The 16,479-nt window shown below is 37.2% G+C and overlaps 1 protein-coding gene across 2 annotated transcripts in view; it reads right to left on the bottom strand.

Annotated features, from left to right (window-relative positions):
* The window catches only part of TASP1 (taspase 1), an 80,674-nt gene that overhangs the window by 47,001 nt on the left and 17,194 nt on the right, over positions 1–16,479 (bottom strand). Inside the window, exons 6-7 of one of the 2 annotated variants that reach the window (XM_009808933.2) lie at positions 13,817–13,896; positions 1,330–1,436 (exon numbers count right to left, since the gene is read on the bottom strand). The exons of the other annotated variant lie outside the window; for it this stretch is intronic. Of the exons in view, the coding sequence (XP_009807235.1) occupies positions 1,330–1,436; positions 13,817–13,896 (187 nt within the window). The remainder of the gene's footprint in view (positions 1–1,329; positions 1,437–13,816; positions 13,897–16,479) is intronic. 2 annotated transcript variants of the gene reach the window in all.

The raw sequence follows: 16,479 nt of genomic DNA, 5'->3' as shown, positions 1-16,479 counted from the left end.
TTCTATTTCATTTTGAAAAACTAAACTTCCTGTAAGACTGCAATTATCTTACACTCTGTGGATAACACAAGCAGTCAACATTTTTAGCATGCTTTGGTTTTCATCCCCCCTCCATGGACAGGATGCGCCCAGAAAGTTGACAAAACCGGCGTGTTACATTACTGGATTACTTACCGGTAAGTAGAGCTCTATTTGATCACCTCCTTTACCTACCATCATTGGCCTTTGGGGGTCTCCCACAAGCGCTGCACATGACTCTGGAGCCCTTGAAATTTCAAATTGCAGGTCGGTAAGCTCATGCATTGGCATATGTTTCAAGCATTGACTTGCCCCTTATTACATGAACATCAATACTGTACAGAGACCCCTCCGCCCTCAGTTACGTTTTAACACCAGTAGTTTCACAAGGAGGTACATGAAGTTCTGTAAACAGGAGAAGTTCCAAAATCAATAACTATTTCCCCCCTCTCTATCCTTACTTTCTTCACAGGTCTTATCTCCTTGAAAACAGAAAAATTCTCACCCTGCTAGGGAAAACTTCTTATCTAAGAACACAGAAGAAAAATGCCGAATTTATCACTGGTTTGCATTTGCACAAACTACAGAGAATAGACTTTTTTGCCAATTCTCTGGGATTTACATGGTATTTATATCAACATATGCAACTACATAAGGCAGTGGTCAGTCAGCTTACCAAAGCAAGAGAAATGGCCAATCTGAAAGCCCACAGGCCCCAAATATAGCATAGGCATTTAATTTAATGAGCTATACTTTGATATTCAACAGTAAACACAAATACCATGATTGACATTCTGAAATGGTAACGAAGGCTCTAAATTCAAACTAAGAGTGAGGGGAACAGAGGGAATCCTAATAGTTTTGTAGTACAAGTAATATGGGCCAGGTCAATGCTAGATGCATGCACAGATGCACATGTTTACCTACCTGATATTTCAAATTTCACCAATTCCAGCTCCATAATGCAGTGCGCTCAGGAAACATTAAAAAGTGGGAAACAGTGACAGAGATCCCAAGCTAAAGAAAATGTTTCAGTAAATAATTATCTGTTTGTGTTTATATTTTCATATTTCCAGTTCAAAATGAGCAAAATATTTTTCATAGCACAAACAAGATACAAAATGACAGTTTGGTTTTCAAATAGCAAGGCAGAAAGTTTTAATTGCACTTAGTTATCATTATATCATTGGGGGGGTCAAGAAGTAGTGGCTTCTCATGCTATGTTAGTCTCATCTTATATATGACATGACATTTATGAGCAATCAGCTCTAAGTTTAGGATGACACAACAAAATTTTAAACAGGAACTAACCTTTTCATTTGATTGTCTTCTTTTCTTTAGTTGAATGAGATCTGTTTCCACCTTTTCAGCCAACTCCAGCTTCCTCTTGTTCCTCTTAAAAGCTGCTAAACTAAATCCTATAAAAACAATTAAAAAGCATTTAACTAAGTGAAATTCACTTAATTTAAACAAATATTGGTAAGTTTACATTTTGGAGGTCATGCTCCCCAAATATTTTTATTGGTGCAAAAAGCATCAATTAAAAAAACAACAACAAAGTATTTAAGTTTCAGTACAACATGTTTACATATTTTCGTAAGTGAAAAAAGTTCTACTGTCGTTCAGCAACAGCAATGAGTAAAATATCTAGTAGAAACAAGTTGCTGAACACATATGGAAGCTATGTTGGTCTAAATATCTCTCTGTTTGGCAAAGAAGCAGCACTACACAGAAGAGAACAGAGTAAGCAGCTTGTGTTAAAATTATTGTTTTTGACTGCTGACAAGTAAATAGATACCATGTGAGCTCGTTCTGATATCCATAAAATTAGGCTACTATTTTATTATCTTAATTGCATATCTGTATGTTTACCCATATATTTAAAAATATTGCTAGACTATTGTGTGGCTTTATGTTCCATAATCCAACACAGTCTAAAGACCACCTAGGTCTTGAAAAAGACAAACATGTATTTTCCACATCTAAGTCCCACATTCAGAAAGGAAGTGTTCTCTAAAGTGGAGTAAGAAAAAAATTATTATGCTTAAGAGACCAAAATGACATGTTCCCATTTTAGAAGTTTCAGTTCATGAAAAAATTGCAGCAATTGGCATCTTTAGTTTAAATTAATTTTGACTTATTATTATCCATGATTTGTTTTAACATCCCCTTTGAAATGTAGAGAAAAGAGGAGGGGGGAAAAAAAATGTCTTTTATCACTTGTTTAGTCATGCAAAATCAAGCTATTAGGAGGGAAAAGGTATACACAGGTAAGTCACAAATTTAGTGGAATTTAAAAAGCACAGGTTTTGTATTTAATCTATAAGCCTTAAAAACTGTCATTTTAAATGAAATTCTGAATACAGCTACATCACTATTATTCAGAAGACTGGAACAGCTGCAAGAACAGTCTATGAATAAAATCAATATTGCAGAGCCAACAGAATACAAAGCTTTCATTTACAATTCTCAAAGTACACAGACAGTGAGCATTTTACTTCTTTGAAACTTCCCCATGCAGGTGCCAAAATCACCTAGTGAACTCTCCTTTAAACCTGTTTTTAAGTACATAAAACTGGACCTTAAACTACCACAGTTATTCAAGTATATAACCTGAAAGTAATGAGAAAGCTGGCATTTCTCTCCAAAAACCTAATGAATACCAGTTTCTTAAAACTGTAAACACATATTAATCTGCCATCACCAAGAAAGGAACTCTTTCTACCATACAGAGCTGATTAATGCAGCTGCTTTGGACAACATGTTTCCATGTTTGAAATGAGGTTCAGGAGGTAAAAAACAAACACTTGATATGGGGGAGCAGGCAAAGAATCATTTTAGTCTAGTACTAATTGGGGGTGGGGAGGAACAAACAAAAAAAACCCACACAGATCAAGAATTTGTTAAACAGAAGTGCTCCAAAATAAACCAAGCCAGCACATTGTTTTTAATAGACTTTTTAAACAGGAGAACTTTTAAGTTGACATGACTTCAATAAATATAGCAAATACCTACGGGCAGAGCCACAATATGGGTGACTAAGAATGGTGCCTGGCCTTGGTACTCATCAAACGTAGGTATTACACGCGAATAAATATGCCTAAGCCTGTCATCTACTGCTGCCATTGCCTCCTGCCAATTTAGAAAAAAGGTGTACCCAGAGAAGCAAGACAAATACAAGGGTGCAAGAGCCCATACGTGAAAACCTGAACACGAGAAGTTTTCCCTGCACTCCAGAATCCAATGCTAGCGGTGTCCTGAAAACTTCTGCATTATTTGCATGTTCACCAGTTCAAATATATGCACAAAGATCACATCGAAACTAGAGAACACGTGTGTTAGTTCCAAGCTACCCTGCCAGCTACACAGAGTGCTGCTATATGGCCTCTCAGCATCATCACTCCAACTATACCTTGGTTGCTACTTATCCTGCCATTTTTTCCATAACATATGAAATTCTCCAAGCTTAAGAGAGATGTTTCATTCACGTAAGTCCTCAGTCTCTAGCTACGTAATTAAACAATTTTCAGATTTTACCTTGTGCTTTAAGATTCTATTTGTCTTTTCAAAGCAAGAAAAAACATGAAGATTTGCTTTGAAGGATCTAATTGTTCATAGTAACTTCTTATCTGTATTGCTAATTGAAAGCAGTATCAGTAAGCTAGGAAATATAGGGAAGAAAACAGGTCATTATTGACAAAGAAGTACATGTTTTACAATGCAATAAGAAACACTACGTATGAAATTAGGCTAGCAACGTACCACCTTGTCCATGTTTACAGAATGGATGACACTACCCTATAAAGCAACGATTTTGGATAACAAAAAACGGTGCGTAGTCCTCAGGTGTCAGAAATATTTTCAATTCCTGGGTACCCCTACTGCCTTTCAGCTCTGTGCTGGGATACAGACTCGTCATGCATTTTCTCTCTATTGCTTTTCTTCCTTTGCTAGTCTCGTATGTGGGAGAAGTGGTGCAATGGATCAAGGACTCTTTTACTGGATGATGAGATATCCAGAGCTCCAGGAGATGCTGTGGCATGCATTTTTTACCTATCTTAGACCACATCAGACAGACAAAGAAAGTTCTCTAGGAACACAGAATGATGTAGGCTGGAAGGGGTCTTAAGAGGTCGTGTAGTCCAACCTCCTAGGAAAAGGAAGTCCAGTTTGAAAGGGCTGCATAGGAACTTGTCAAGTTTTGAAAACCTTCAAGGATGGAGATTTCAAAACTCCTCTGGGCCCCTGTTCCAATATTTGATCAATCTCATGTTAAAAAATACCCCATTTTTTTAAATTAGTCAAAATCTCACATATTCTAATTTATGTCAGTCCTCTCTCATAGTATCCCTGTGCATCAGACACCACCATACCTAAGTAACACAACACTTAAATGCACAAACACCGAACAGTCTAGGATAAGGAAGCTAGCATGTTTCCCTAGCAAAATACACAAACCTTCCCGGCTTCCTCCATCACAATATCTACAAAACTTAATCATCAGCTCCTATCGTGACAGATACTGTAATATTTGTCACATTGGAAAGTTCATACTGTTACACGAGAGAGAGATATTAGAGAGGTGCCAGTCATGGTTCTGTACTTCCATATGACATGAACTTTGCTCAGAAACAGCTGAGGGTCTTTTGAGGGGGGAGGGATTGTTATGGGGAAGTTCTTTTTCAGGGGTGGAGGAGAGTAGTTTTTTAATATCATGCCTCCCTTCCCAGAGTTACTTATATGAAGTAATGTATTTATTCAATCACTCAGTTATTCAATCACACAGTTTTGTTCAGTTTAGCATGAAACGTCACACCTTTCAATACTGTGAGGGAAAGAAAGTCTATTCAGACTTCCCCTAGAGTGTAAATTCTTGCACTCAGGCTACATTCAACTTCAGAATAGTTATTAGGAATAACTTTCATTTGGAAGTTGAAGATTTTGTTTTAGCAAGGACTGATGAATAATTGCCTTTCATTATTTAGGGGAAATAATTATTATCAGGGATTATCAATTCCTCTTGGCAGGATAAACCAGCTAATATCTCCAAAGTGACTGAAGAATTATGAAATAAAGGGCTAATTTGTAGAACAAAACCTAGCAATTTCCCCTTTTACCTCTCACATAGATTTATGCCCAACTTCAGATGACCAGTTAAAGTGTCTTGAATCTTAAATTTGACTTTTTTTCCCCAGAATAAGAGAATAAAGACTAATAGCAAGTGAAAGGCTGCCTGCCCGCAGTTTGTTCCTGCCTTTGTGATGTTCCATCTGTGTAAAACCACTATAAGTGCCATTAAACTGGCTAGTGCTCTGGTTGCTTTGTCTGGCTCTACAAGTGACAAAAGAAACTAGAAAACACAAGTGAGCTTCACACTAAACAAATGAAAGATGACATTAAAGTTTTCTGAAAACATCCTGTAAGTTTGGTCCTTGTCAAATAATATGTTATGGGGTTTTAAGTTCAATATTCAATTTAATGAACTAAAAAAAAATCCAGGATTCAAATGTGCTTGGTTAAATGATGCACACATAACATGGAAGAATAACCCACTGAAAAACTATTTTGAAAATAAGCACTATACATAGAAGCAAAATGCCTATACACAATTTAAGTTCATAATTCACGTTAAATCTAAACAAAACCTCAACTTTGTGGTGCAAGGATGCTAAGAAATTTCATCTGTCCTAAAGGACAGTACAAAAACCACTCTCATCTTCTCCAATAAGACAGCATATTCCAAGCTTGAGAAGAGGAAAAGGACACAACACAGTGTTGAAGACAGGCACACAAAACAGTGTTAAAGACAGGCATGTTTTCCTAAAACAAATGCAATATAGCTACATCAGCCTGATGTCGCCTGGGCCAAGGAGAAAGGGAAGCAAGAGAGGTAAAGCTTATTGATGGGGGACGGGAGGAAGCTAGAAAAAGAGAGGTAAAGGACTAGATGGAATTTTAGTTTGAAAAATTCTTGGATCACAGCCCAGAGGTATTGTTGGAATCTATGGAAAGGTATTTAGCACAACATCCTTTGATTTTGCTGAAGAATTTAGAAGTTTAGATGAAAATCAAATATGTGCTTTCAGATAAAAGTCCCTGACAATTACTACCCTACACAGTAATAGCCTGTACGCTCAAACTCATTCTTAAAAGAATTGCATCTTGGAAGCCACAGAGTACAACCAGCCATTCTGCTTTGCTTTCTCATTTATGTACATACTGTCATAAATAAAACTACTTCAGAGCTGCTGGGAGAGGGGAAAAAAAGAACAAAAAAACCCACAGCTTTACAAAACGATTGTCTGTTAGTGTTTAAATGCCATACTCAGGCCTCATCCAGATTAAAGACATGTAACGACTGACAACAGAAGCCTATCAGAACCACAACATTATTAAAAGCTCAGGACTTCAGTCTGACATTTATGCTATTTATCACACGTCCCTGCAATGCAGCATGGGGTGCCTCTTTAAGAATGAATAATTTTCAAGGACCTGAAAACATCTTTCCAGTCCTTCACATTCTCCCTTCAACAGGAGCTACCCACATGTACTCTGTCCTTAAATGCACTGCATTTTGGGTCTAACTGTGCTGGATGGTGGAGCACTGGTTAGAGTACTTGCTCACAATGGAGTTGTAGAAGTTGAGACAGGTGTAGGGGTTTGCCATGGAGAAGGCTCAGTGGTTGAGCACAGAACAGGTAGAAGTAGCTTCTGCCCAACACCACTCACCTGCATGAGAGGCTGGTATTAGTGGACATGGTGTCAGAATGTGTGCTTGATAATATGACGTATTATCTACAAATGCAGAAGAAAAATCTCACAGGCACACCTTGCTCAAAGTTAAGGCTGTTATAGATTTTCCCATTTTCAAAATGTTCCAGTGTTACTGGGTACCCTGATGAAAAAGGGGCACAAGACCTTCATTACATAATTCATTAGCCCAAGATCCAACTCCTACATTATCGTGGCTAGACAATAAATGCAGCTTTTACCAGAGTTTTTATATCTTTATCACCACTTAACAGAAAAAGATGAGAAAGTGATTTTCAGCAAGCAGGTCAGTGGAAGAAAAAGAAAGAGATCTTTGGTTTCTGAGTCAGTTCAGCGATGTCATCTGTGTGCCACTTGTTTGCTTAAAAATTCCACATCATTTAGTAGTCTCTTGTACTAATCCTGTCGGCACTCTGGCAGTCTGGTCATTCCCGTAACTCCTTTTACCGTTGTACTATGTACGAGTGAAAATTTAACCAAAAATCTTGACAGTTCTATTATATAATGAGACAGTGACTAAGTAGATGAAAGACAACTGTATTCCCCATTCTACATAGCTCTTCTTCGGCACCTTTCACAGACTGTTAGAAACGATCCAGAGAACAGAGCTAAGAGAAAAATTATTAGAGAGAAAATTAGAATTGTCCTATTCATGGAGTCCTTGAAACTACTCAGTTGTACATACAGAACAAAATGTACGACTAAGGCATTTTTATTTAAAAAAAAAAAAAAGGTAAAATTGATACATATCTGCTTGTTAATTCTAGCTCTGTGTACTTTAAATGGGCCTGTAGCTGACAGGCTGTTTATTATAATACACTGACATTTCTTGCCCAAAGTTAATGCAAAACATTTTGAGTAAAAAGTCCATGTTTCCTTAAAATTCCTATGCTTTTATAAGCCATATCTATTCCCTTACATATTTTCAGGCTAGGTTGAAAATTTAAAAAATATTTAAGTGAACAATTAAGTTTTCAAATAGAAGTAACAAATACAAATTTCTAGCACCACTAAATCACAAATCAAGTTCAGGACAATACTCAAACCTTCCTATTTACAGTGGTGGCACAGCGAGCTGGGAACACAAACACTAACTCCAACGTTTCTACTACAGGCATAATAAATTATTATGCAACAAAACATTATGCAACCTATGAGTGTTCAGCAATCCTTGTTTAAAAGTAAACTGTAAATTGAAAATACTAGGAAAAGTCTAAGAATATTTTTAAATCTTTGAAGTACAGATTGAGCTCTGACCAATCATATAGCACCCCCTGGCAGACATTTCTTCTAGTCAACTGAAAGAACTAGAAAGGAGAACTTTCTGCATTTTATCTTTCTATTCCATATTAAAAGAGAATGAAACCATTGGAGGGAAACAAATTAAAAAGGAATATACTAGCAAATTAGTTAACCCACAGGAATTAAAATGATCCAGTGAAGAATTCTGTTGAGCAGTCGCTACAATAAATGGCACAAATGAAAACAGACAGATGAAAATAAATTTCATTTTAACAAAGCTATTTTAAATGACAAATTAACACCACTTATGCTTGTGCTGGGACCAAAGACTACTAGCTCTACTTCCCATGTTGCCATACTTTGACAGAGAGAACAACATGAATGGGAAAACAAATGCACTTAGCATCAAAAGCATATTAAAAAAATAACCTTTCTTTCTCAGAGAGCTACTATATAGATCTGTTCTTCATAACAAGAACTCAGGGTAAACTGTTGCTGGACATATCATTTCTTACTACTTCCTGGAAGAAATCTCTTTTTTCCATCAAGCAGCGTTTCCCGCTCCCTGGAAGCTTTTCATTCAAAGCATCTTCTGGGTACTTCAGCCCAAATTTTTTTCCTAGCTAACTTATAGCCAGTTTATTGGCTGCACTTATCTGTTCAGATTTCAGAACTGCAAGTGAACCTACAATATTATGTCCAATTCCAGGGAGAATTTGCATCATGTCTGGCCTTTTTTTTTTTTCCTTTTATTTTTTTAATGCCAATGAAAAACATGCACTTAGGAGAGCTCATTTACTTTGAATATTATGGAACAGAGGTAGCAACTTTTACTGTTAAAAGACAAGCATCTTCTATCTGAAAAATACCCCTCAATTTCCTAAAACCAGATATGTCTTCAGATTAACCAAGCTTCCTAATCAAATCCCCAAACCCCTTGAGTTTCTCTCTAGATCTCTTTTATTCCCACCCTAAAAACAAAGGAACAAAACACGGTCTAAGCCACTGCCCTGAGCTACTGACTGAACCTTGTAGCACAGTTCCAGCAATATGGCAAACAAATGTTTTTCTTAATGAAGTAATAGTGAAGTGGAGGAGAGAACTGGGAGTGGGGTGAGGTTTGGGGGTTCGGAGGAGAGGCAGGCTAGGTAGGCAATACTGGGGGTCAGGGAGACATACAGTGTCACTAGAAGTATGACAATCTGCGTGACACATCTAGAAAAGGCTCTCTCTCATTACAGAATCCAAGTAGCCATAAGATAAAAAGGAATTTCCTTGCATACACAAAATTGGTTAAAAAAAATGCAAAACAAAGTACAAGTAAATAAATGGCCTGTTACAAGTGGAATGCCAAACCAACCTACAGTAGCACTTACTCTGTTCCACAACATGATGTGATTTTACTGATGATACTAAGTTATTCAAGGTAATAAGAGGACTCGGCTGAAGAAGGATTCTGAGTAGTGACCTGACAATAAACCAGCAGATTTTAATCAGCAAGTCTCAAAATAATGAAAAAGAGGTAGTTCTTCACACAACCCATAGTTAAGCAGTAAAGGTTTTTGCAGATGCTGGAAATTAATATGGGCTCAAGAGGAAACAACAATTTCATGGCAGAAAATGCCACTGATTACCTCCATGTATGCAGGAACGACTCACAACTCAGGAATGAAGTCTGGGATAGCAAGTGGGGTAGGAAAAGGGAAGTACATATTTCCACTGTTCTTATATTCTTCCTTAAGCATCATTTGTGGCTACTCTTGGGTTCCAGTTATCAAGCTATGTGGATCTACTGCAGCTGCTTTTGTTGTTATGTAATACAACTTACTGAAGTACTTATGGTCACTTCCATATTGTCAGAGTTAGAGGTACAAGTTTTCTGCATGAGTATTTACCTTCCTTCTCTTTCCCTTTGAAGACTTCACATTGTAAGCAATTGTAAGATGCTGTCTTAGACCACGTTATCTCTGCCAAATCAACTATTTTGCATCTACTATAGGCTGAACTGAAAAATTCACATAAAATTGTTTAGTTATTACTAGTGCAGGCACAGATATTGACAGTTGAAGGTGTACCTCAATTTTACATTGCCTATTTAGAGTAAAGTATCCTTTTAACATTTATAAGAGGTTGCATGATACAGTAAATTAGCATTTCTAAACTAAATACACTCTTAAAACTTCGATCACACTTTCAAAGCAGTCTCTCTAGCACAGGGTAACAAAGCTCTAGCATAAGCTAGTATGGGCTCCAGTATTGGCAGGAATTAAGCTCTAGTATGGGCAGGAATTAATATATTCAGGTTTCTTGCAGACTGTAGGCAATACAGGCAGATCACATTTCAGGTTCTTTTTTTTAAAAAAACACCCACTCACTACACTGGAAAGCCACCAGATTTCTACAAACAGTAGAAATCCCATTTCCTCGCACACTTGGCAAACTGAAGAAGACAAAGCAGGTGAGCCTTGACATAACCTTGATGTAGTTCAACAAGTAACAGGGTTTAAAACATCACTTCAGTTTGGTGCTTAGATACTTTGATAGTTCTGAGAGAATTATGGAGTGTGACCACAAAGCTGATCGTGCAGCTTGCTTTGTAACTGATCATATGGAGAGCTCCATCCGTGCAAAACCAACCACACAATCCCACAGCCTTATAGCATGTATAACATTACTCTTGCCATCTCAGGTCCGGGAAAAGGGAGACAGAATAATGCGACTTCAAGAATATATTTTCCATGTGCAGCACAGAAAAGCCAAAACATATGCACCTAGTTCTCCCTGCTAATACTTACTGCAAGTACATGTCTAAGATTTGGATTAGGGTTTTTCTGAGGGTTGGGTTTAGGGTTTTGTAATTAAGTTACTAAACATATTTTCCTGATGTTTGGCAATTACTTCAGTTCTTCATTTTACAGAGCTATTCAAACAGTCACGTAATTTCAAGTTAATTTACTCCCAATTCCCCATGCAAACTCTACCATAGCAATTGTAGCAAGCATAATCAAAAAGCCTCCCATTTTTTTGAAGTTTGTTACGTCATTTAATGCGATAGCTTGCTTCAGATGAGATCTTTTGTGGTTGCTTGGAAACAACATTCTCTTCAATTGTTTCTTAAGCACGACTAACTTTCCCTCCCCCAGTAACACTGGAGAAACTATTTTGGCTTTCTTACATGTTACCTGTGAGACAGTTTCCAATTTCTTTTCAGATACAACAATCCCATGTTCTCACACACGGTGTTAATGGTTACTGTCCAGCCTCACTGACCAGAAGTCTACGCATTACAAGACTAGCTTTGCTAAGGACTGGTATGGAAATCAGCATTACATTTTCTGGAACTGATTTTTCAGGTTTTTGTTTGCTCTTTCTTGCTGTTGTGGTGGTGTTTTTTTTAAAGAAAAAAAATCATATATACTACCATTAATGATTAAACTGCAAAATTATGCGTACTCAAATCTTAGGAGAAACAACAACTTTTAAGTTGCTCAAGCAATCTTTTCGCAGATGCCTCTCAGAATGGCTAATAATGCAGTCTTAACATAAACTAGTATTGTTTTCCTACATATCCTTTTTAGGCACTTAAATAGCAGACACTGCCATCTCATCTTTTTTAAAAAGGAAACTGAAGCACAAGACTATAATAGTCAAATACCTCCTTTCTGTAAATCCAGTTAGACACAGACTGTCAGTTATGCAAAGTTCAAGCAACAGAATTAGAGAACGTCTGTGAAGAATCTAGTTTTAAGCAATTTGCTCAGTATTACAAAGAATATCTGATTGATTCTCAGTCACTGATTTTTTCAGCATATCCTTCAATTACCCTTATCTGAAATCATTCTTCCAGCAAAACATTCACATAGTCTACACTCAAGTCTTAACAGTCACAGCCTCCTTCACAGCATCAGTCCATCCTGTGCAATGGCTCAAGCATATAATCATATATGTGTGTGTTTCAGTACGTATAAACCTGGGTGAAAGCGGAGGGTGTGGGGAACGGAGGGGGGGTGGCAACTTTAATACCGATATTTTTTTCATTGACATTGCAACAGCAAATGGCATTTCTGCACCGACTTTGCAATAGGATTAACTTCTCAGTCCTGGTTGTTTTAATTGTTTTAACGTAAATTGTTCTGGTAAATAGAAGTATGCTGAATGTACTGAGGAAACAAAAAGAAATCCTGGTGTTTTGGAGGTTTGCAAAAATATATTGGCTGGGATTATTCTTCTGACGTTTCTCCAATGTAAATTCATAGTCTGGGTTAGGTAAATCAAACTAGCAGTGGTCATCCTTATTTTTAAGCCATAACATGTAGATTTGCTCCACCCAGTGTACAGTTTAGCTAGTAAGATATCATCTGGCAATTAATGTTACAATCTAATCATCTCTGTCACAACAGAAGCACACTGGTACTAGAAACGATGGAAACTTTTGTGCATGCAAACAGAATTAGTCAAGGAAACTTCCTTCTGGAGTATCTCCTACACATAAGTAGCAACTACTTTCTTAAAAAAAACCAAAAACAAACCACCACAAAAAAACCCCAAACCTTTAAGTGTTTTTACTCTTTCTAGAGTCACAGAAATAAAGGTGTTCTGCTTAACTGAGCCCAAAAGTTGTTCTGCAAATGCTGTTTTGGACAGCAGATGGATAGGGCAAAAGTTTCAGTCATATGGAACTAGAAATCAAAACTTTCTGTTCAAAATGAAATGTATCATGAGTATGTAAGAAAATTGGCATGATCAAGTAAAATGGTGCCACAGTTTCAGGGGTTACATTTAAGCATTGAGTATTAGCAACTTTGAACTGTAATTTCTGGATATTTATCTACATTTAGAACTAGGCCCAATAAAAGCCTTAATGGGAGCCCTGGGTTTCAGCCTCTGGTTTAGGAACTACTCATGTATTTTATGCAGTAATACTGTTTACTGTAAAAGAAAGAAACATTCTGTAATCTTCAGTGTTCTCCTTCTTCGGGTAATGACCTGTGATTTCTTTCCTGCATAACAGGAAGCGTAGGGCATGCTTTCACCTATAGCAAACTACAGACTAGTAGTAACGGCACTTTCCAAAAGGGAGGGGGACTGAAGAAGAGAAGGAAAGGGAACCACATCCTCCTTTCCATAGGTAAGTGCACTAATTTTTAGCCTAGTTTGTAGATGGTGTATCAATATAATATAACAACTTCTTTTATTTTAAGACAAAAAAATTTTCTAAGTGACCTGACTACTCCTAGTATACAGTATAATCCAAGTCCATTTTCTAGATCGGGTTACTCCACCATATTAGATGAAGCAAAGCCTAGCTAGATTAAAAAAAAAGGCAAATTAATTTGACAGGCTGTTTAGACCAGAGCAGTTCTGGACAAAGACTCAGAGATGGATGTAACTGCAGAATCTGACAGTCAAACTGGCACCTGCTGAATTTAGATACGTGGCGAGTTGGTGCTTTTAGGATCCAAGATGGACCACAACTGGAGACTTGCAGGACTGAGCTGTTAAAGGGCCTATGTTTCAGTAAAAAAAGTCCTTTGTTGGATTTAATCCTAGAATCACAAAGTCACTTGAATTAGATGTTGCTAAAATGCAGCTGAAGTAATAGTTTATATTTTTTTCTATTTAGATACTTAAGAGAAAATTAGTAAACTTAAACCATCCTTACATACCATAATACCATAAGCTAGTTGAATGTTAAGAACAGTGAAGTGATGTACACCTCAAATAGGAGGCACCATGTAAAATTACTCTGTCCTGTTCTTCCTACTGACACCACCAGTTTACTCACTTGTAGCCATGATACCTGGAGGACATGCTGGTATCCCGTGATCAACTGCCCATCTGTAAGCTCCTTCACCAACTAAAAAGCTAGGAGACACAGAAGAGGGAGTTTAAACAAAACCATATAACAAATCCCCCTTTTCTTGCAATTATTTTTTCTATTTGGTTTGGTCATTTTAAAATTGTTAGCTGTCTACCTTTCACAGAAATGTCAGCTATAATTACATTGGCAACCTTATGTAGTTTCATTAAAAGACTATGCAGCTCTGATATTAAGCTTAGCATTGGATAAAAACACGTGCTATTAAATTTCAAATTAATTACCAAATAGCACCAGCTTTTAATTGCAGCTAAAACAGGACAAAGCCGCCTAGAGTCTTGTTCTCTATAACAACTTAGTAAGATCCTGAAGACCAACAACATGGGATGAATGAGGCGAGAATGGTAAAGTATTTCCAGTAAAGTCAGCCAATGTCACAGGAATATCAAAGAAGTCCTTTAAGAAGTACAACACAAGCTAAAAATAAGCCTTATTTAGATGGATAAAGGTCTATCTCATGGAGTTTTATCAAGCTTTTGCAAATGAATCAAGTCTATCAAAATTTTAATACAGTTGCAAAAATACCCAGCAATTTGAGAAGTTGTTTTCTAGTCAGTACTGAACATTTTTACAGTAGCAAGACAGTACGCACTACTGTGACAATGAAGGATAGCAAAAAATTATACATAGACAGGTAACTTTGGGGGGGAGGAGGTGGAAGCACCTCAGTTATCTATGCTGTTTCCTCTTAAATAAATTAATCCGATTCCCTGAAGAGGAGAATGTGGTAGTTGGAAATCACACATTTCAAAACGCTGCTGCACAACAGTATCAGCAACAGCAACACAGTAAAGGACAACTATTCCCAATCTTAACTTCATACCTCCCTTTTGAAACAAGAATAAAACAACTGCCTAACAGACACAAAAAGTAAAGACTGAGGATTTACAGCAATTTCAAAAAGTTTTACAGAAATAGCAGCATTATGAATATGAGGCTAAAGAAGATATTTCAGCTACAAAGAAGTCCCTGAGGCCACACAGTACTACAGTTTTTGAGAACTTTATTGATATAGCAAATTTGTTGGCATTAATGCTGTTGGAAGTTTTCTTGACGGTGTTGTATCTGACACCTGCAGCTTTCAGTATGTAGTATTTTGAGGTGGTGCTTTCTATCTTCTCTATGACTTAACCAATACAAGAGGTGTGTCCAGTCTTTCCTCACAAAAGTCTCAAAAAAAAGTTTATCTAAATGAGAATTTGAATTGTTAAATACATATTTCTTACCATTGTTAGTGCAGCTGCAGAAAAATATTGTTCATGTTGCAAGACACTGTCGAATAAGTTACTGGGTACTTTGGGAGAAGTCAAGCATCTCCTATTAGATAAGCTAGCGCTCAAGAAACAACCTGCCAGTTTCATTAAGGTAAGGGAGAAATGCAAACCGTAGCCAAACCTAATTAAGTAGCATTCTCCATTGACTAAAAGAAGGTGGTTTTGATCTTTAAAAGAAAAGTCTTCTATCAACAATACATCCTCAGGAAGTGAATAAGCACTTCCTGTTCAATAAAACAATTTACACCGAGAGGAAGGGTAGGTGGAAAAAGTATCAAGCTCAAACATTAGGAGTTTTATATACGATAACTTGAACAGCACAGATCAGTCAGAAACACTGCATTTTACAAGCAATTTCACAATTGCCTTTTTAATACTTAAAAGCACAGAAACAGTACAAAAAAAGCACCCCAGAATGTCTCAAAACTTAAGTGATGTGACTTTTACTTTGCTCACACTTGTGTCCTTAATTGCTACATTCCTCTGCCTCCTATAAGACAGGCACAAAGTATTTTCTAGTTCTGGTCCCAAAGAATGGTTAGATTAGTTGAAGCAGACATCTCCTGCTGACATCTAATTGAGGCCCCATAACACCACAGGGATCATCCACCTTTTTTAAACTTTTCAGTTCAGAAGTCTTGAAAGGACAGCATAATCACAGAAAAGTTAAAACAAACAGTTTACAAAAAAAAAATAAAAATCAGGATCTCAGTGCTTTGTTGTCTGTACTACCTATACTGTATCTCCTTTAAACTGATATAGAATTAGTTGGTAAGAGACTCCTACAGGACATACAGCATTAACTCAGTTCTGCAGGTAGTCAAATACATAAAATCTAAGCAAGACTAAACAGTCTTTACACCATCCCAAAAAGCAAGTTCTGTGATCTGGTTCAGCACACAGCCACACACACAACCGTACCAGCCACAGATGACAGGGTGGCAAGAGGGTGGGAACCAGCAGTCTGGCACTAGGGAACTGCTTTAGTTGCATGAGATTCATCCATGTAGCCATGTAGAAAAGCTGCAGCAGGCAAGAATGAACAGGGCAATACTTTAAGCTGACATAAAACCAAAACTACCTCTAAACAGCTACCACCGAGCTTGATTTACTGGGGGAAAGGGAAAATAGGGAATAAAGCCAGTGGGCTATAGAAAGCAGACAAAACCCCACCAAGTCTCAAAAGCCTTTAGGCTAATTCAAAATACAATTTTCCAAAGCGGGGAAAAAACCCCAAAACCAAAGGATGAATGACTGTGCTCTGCTACTCTGGAAGTGGGTTCTGCACAAACAAGA

The sequence above is a fragment of the Gavia stellata genome, chromosome 23 (assembly GCF_030936135.1).
Source record: "Gavia stellata isolate bGavSte3 chromosome 23, bGavSte3.hap2, whole genome shotgun sequence".
Classification (NCBI taxonomy): Eukaryota; Metazoa; Chordata; class Aves; order Gaviiformes; family Gaviidae; genus Gavia; species Gavia stellata.
This window is presented reverse-complemented; position numbering and strand designations above follow the sequence as displayed.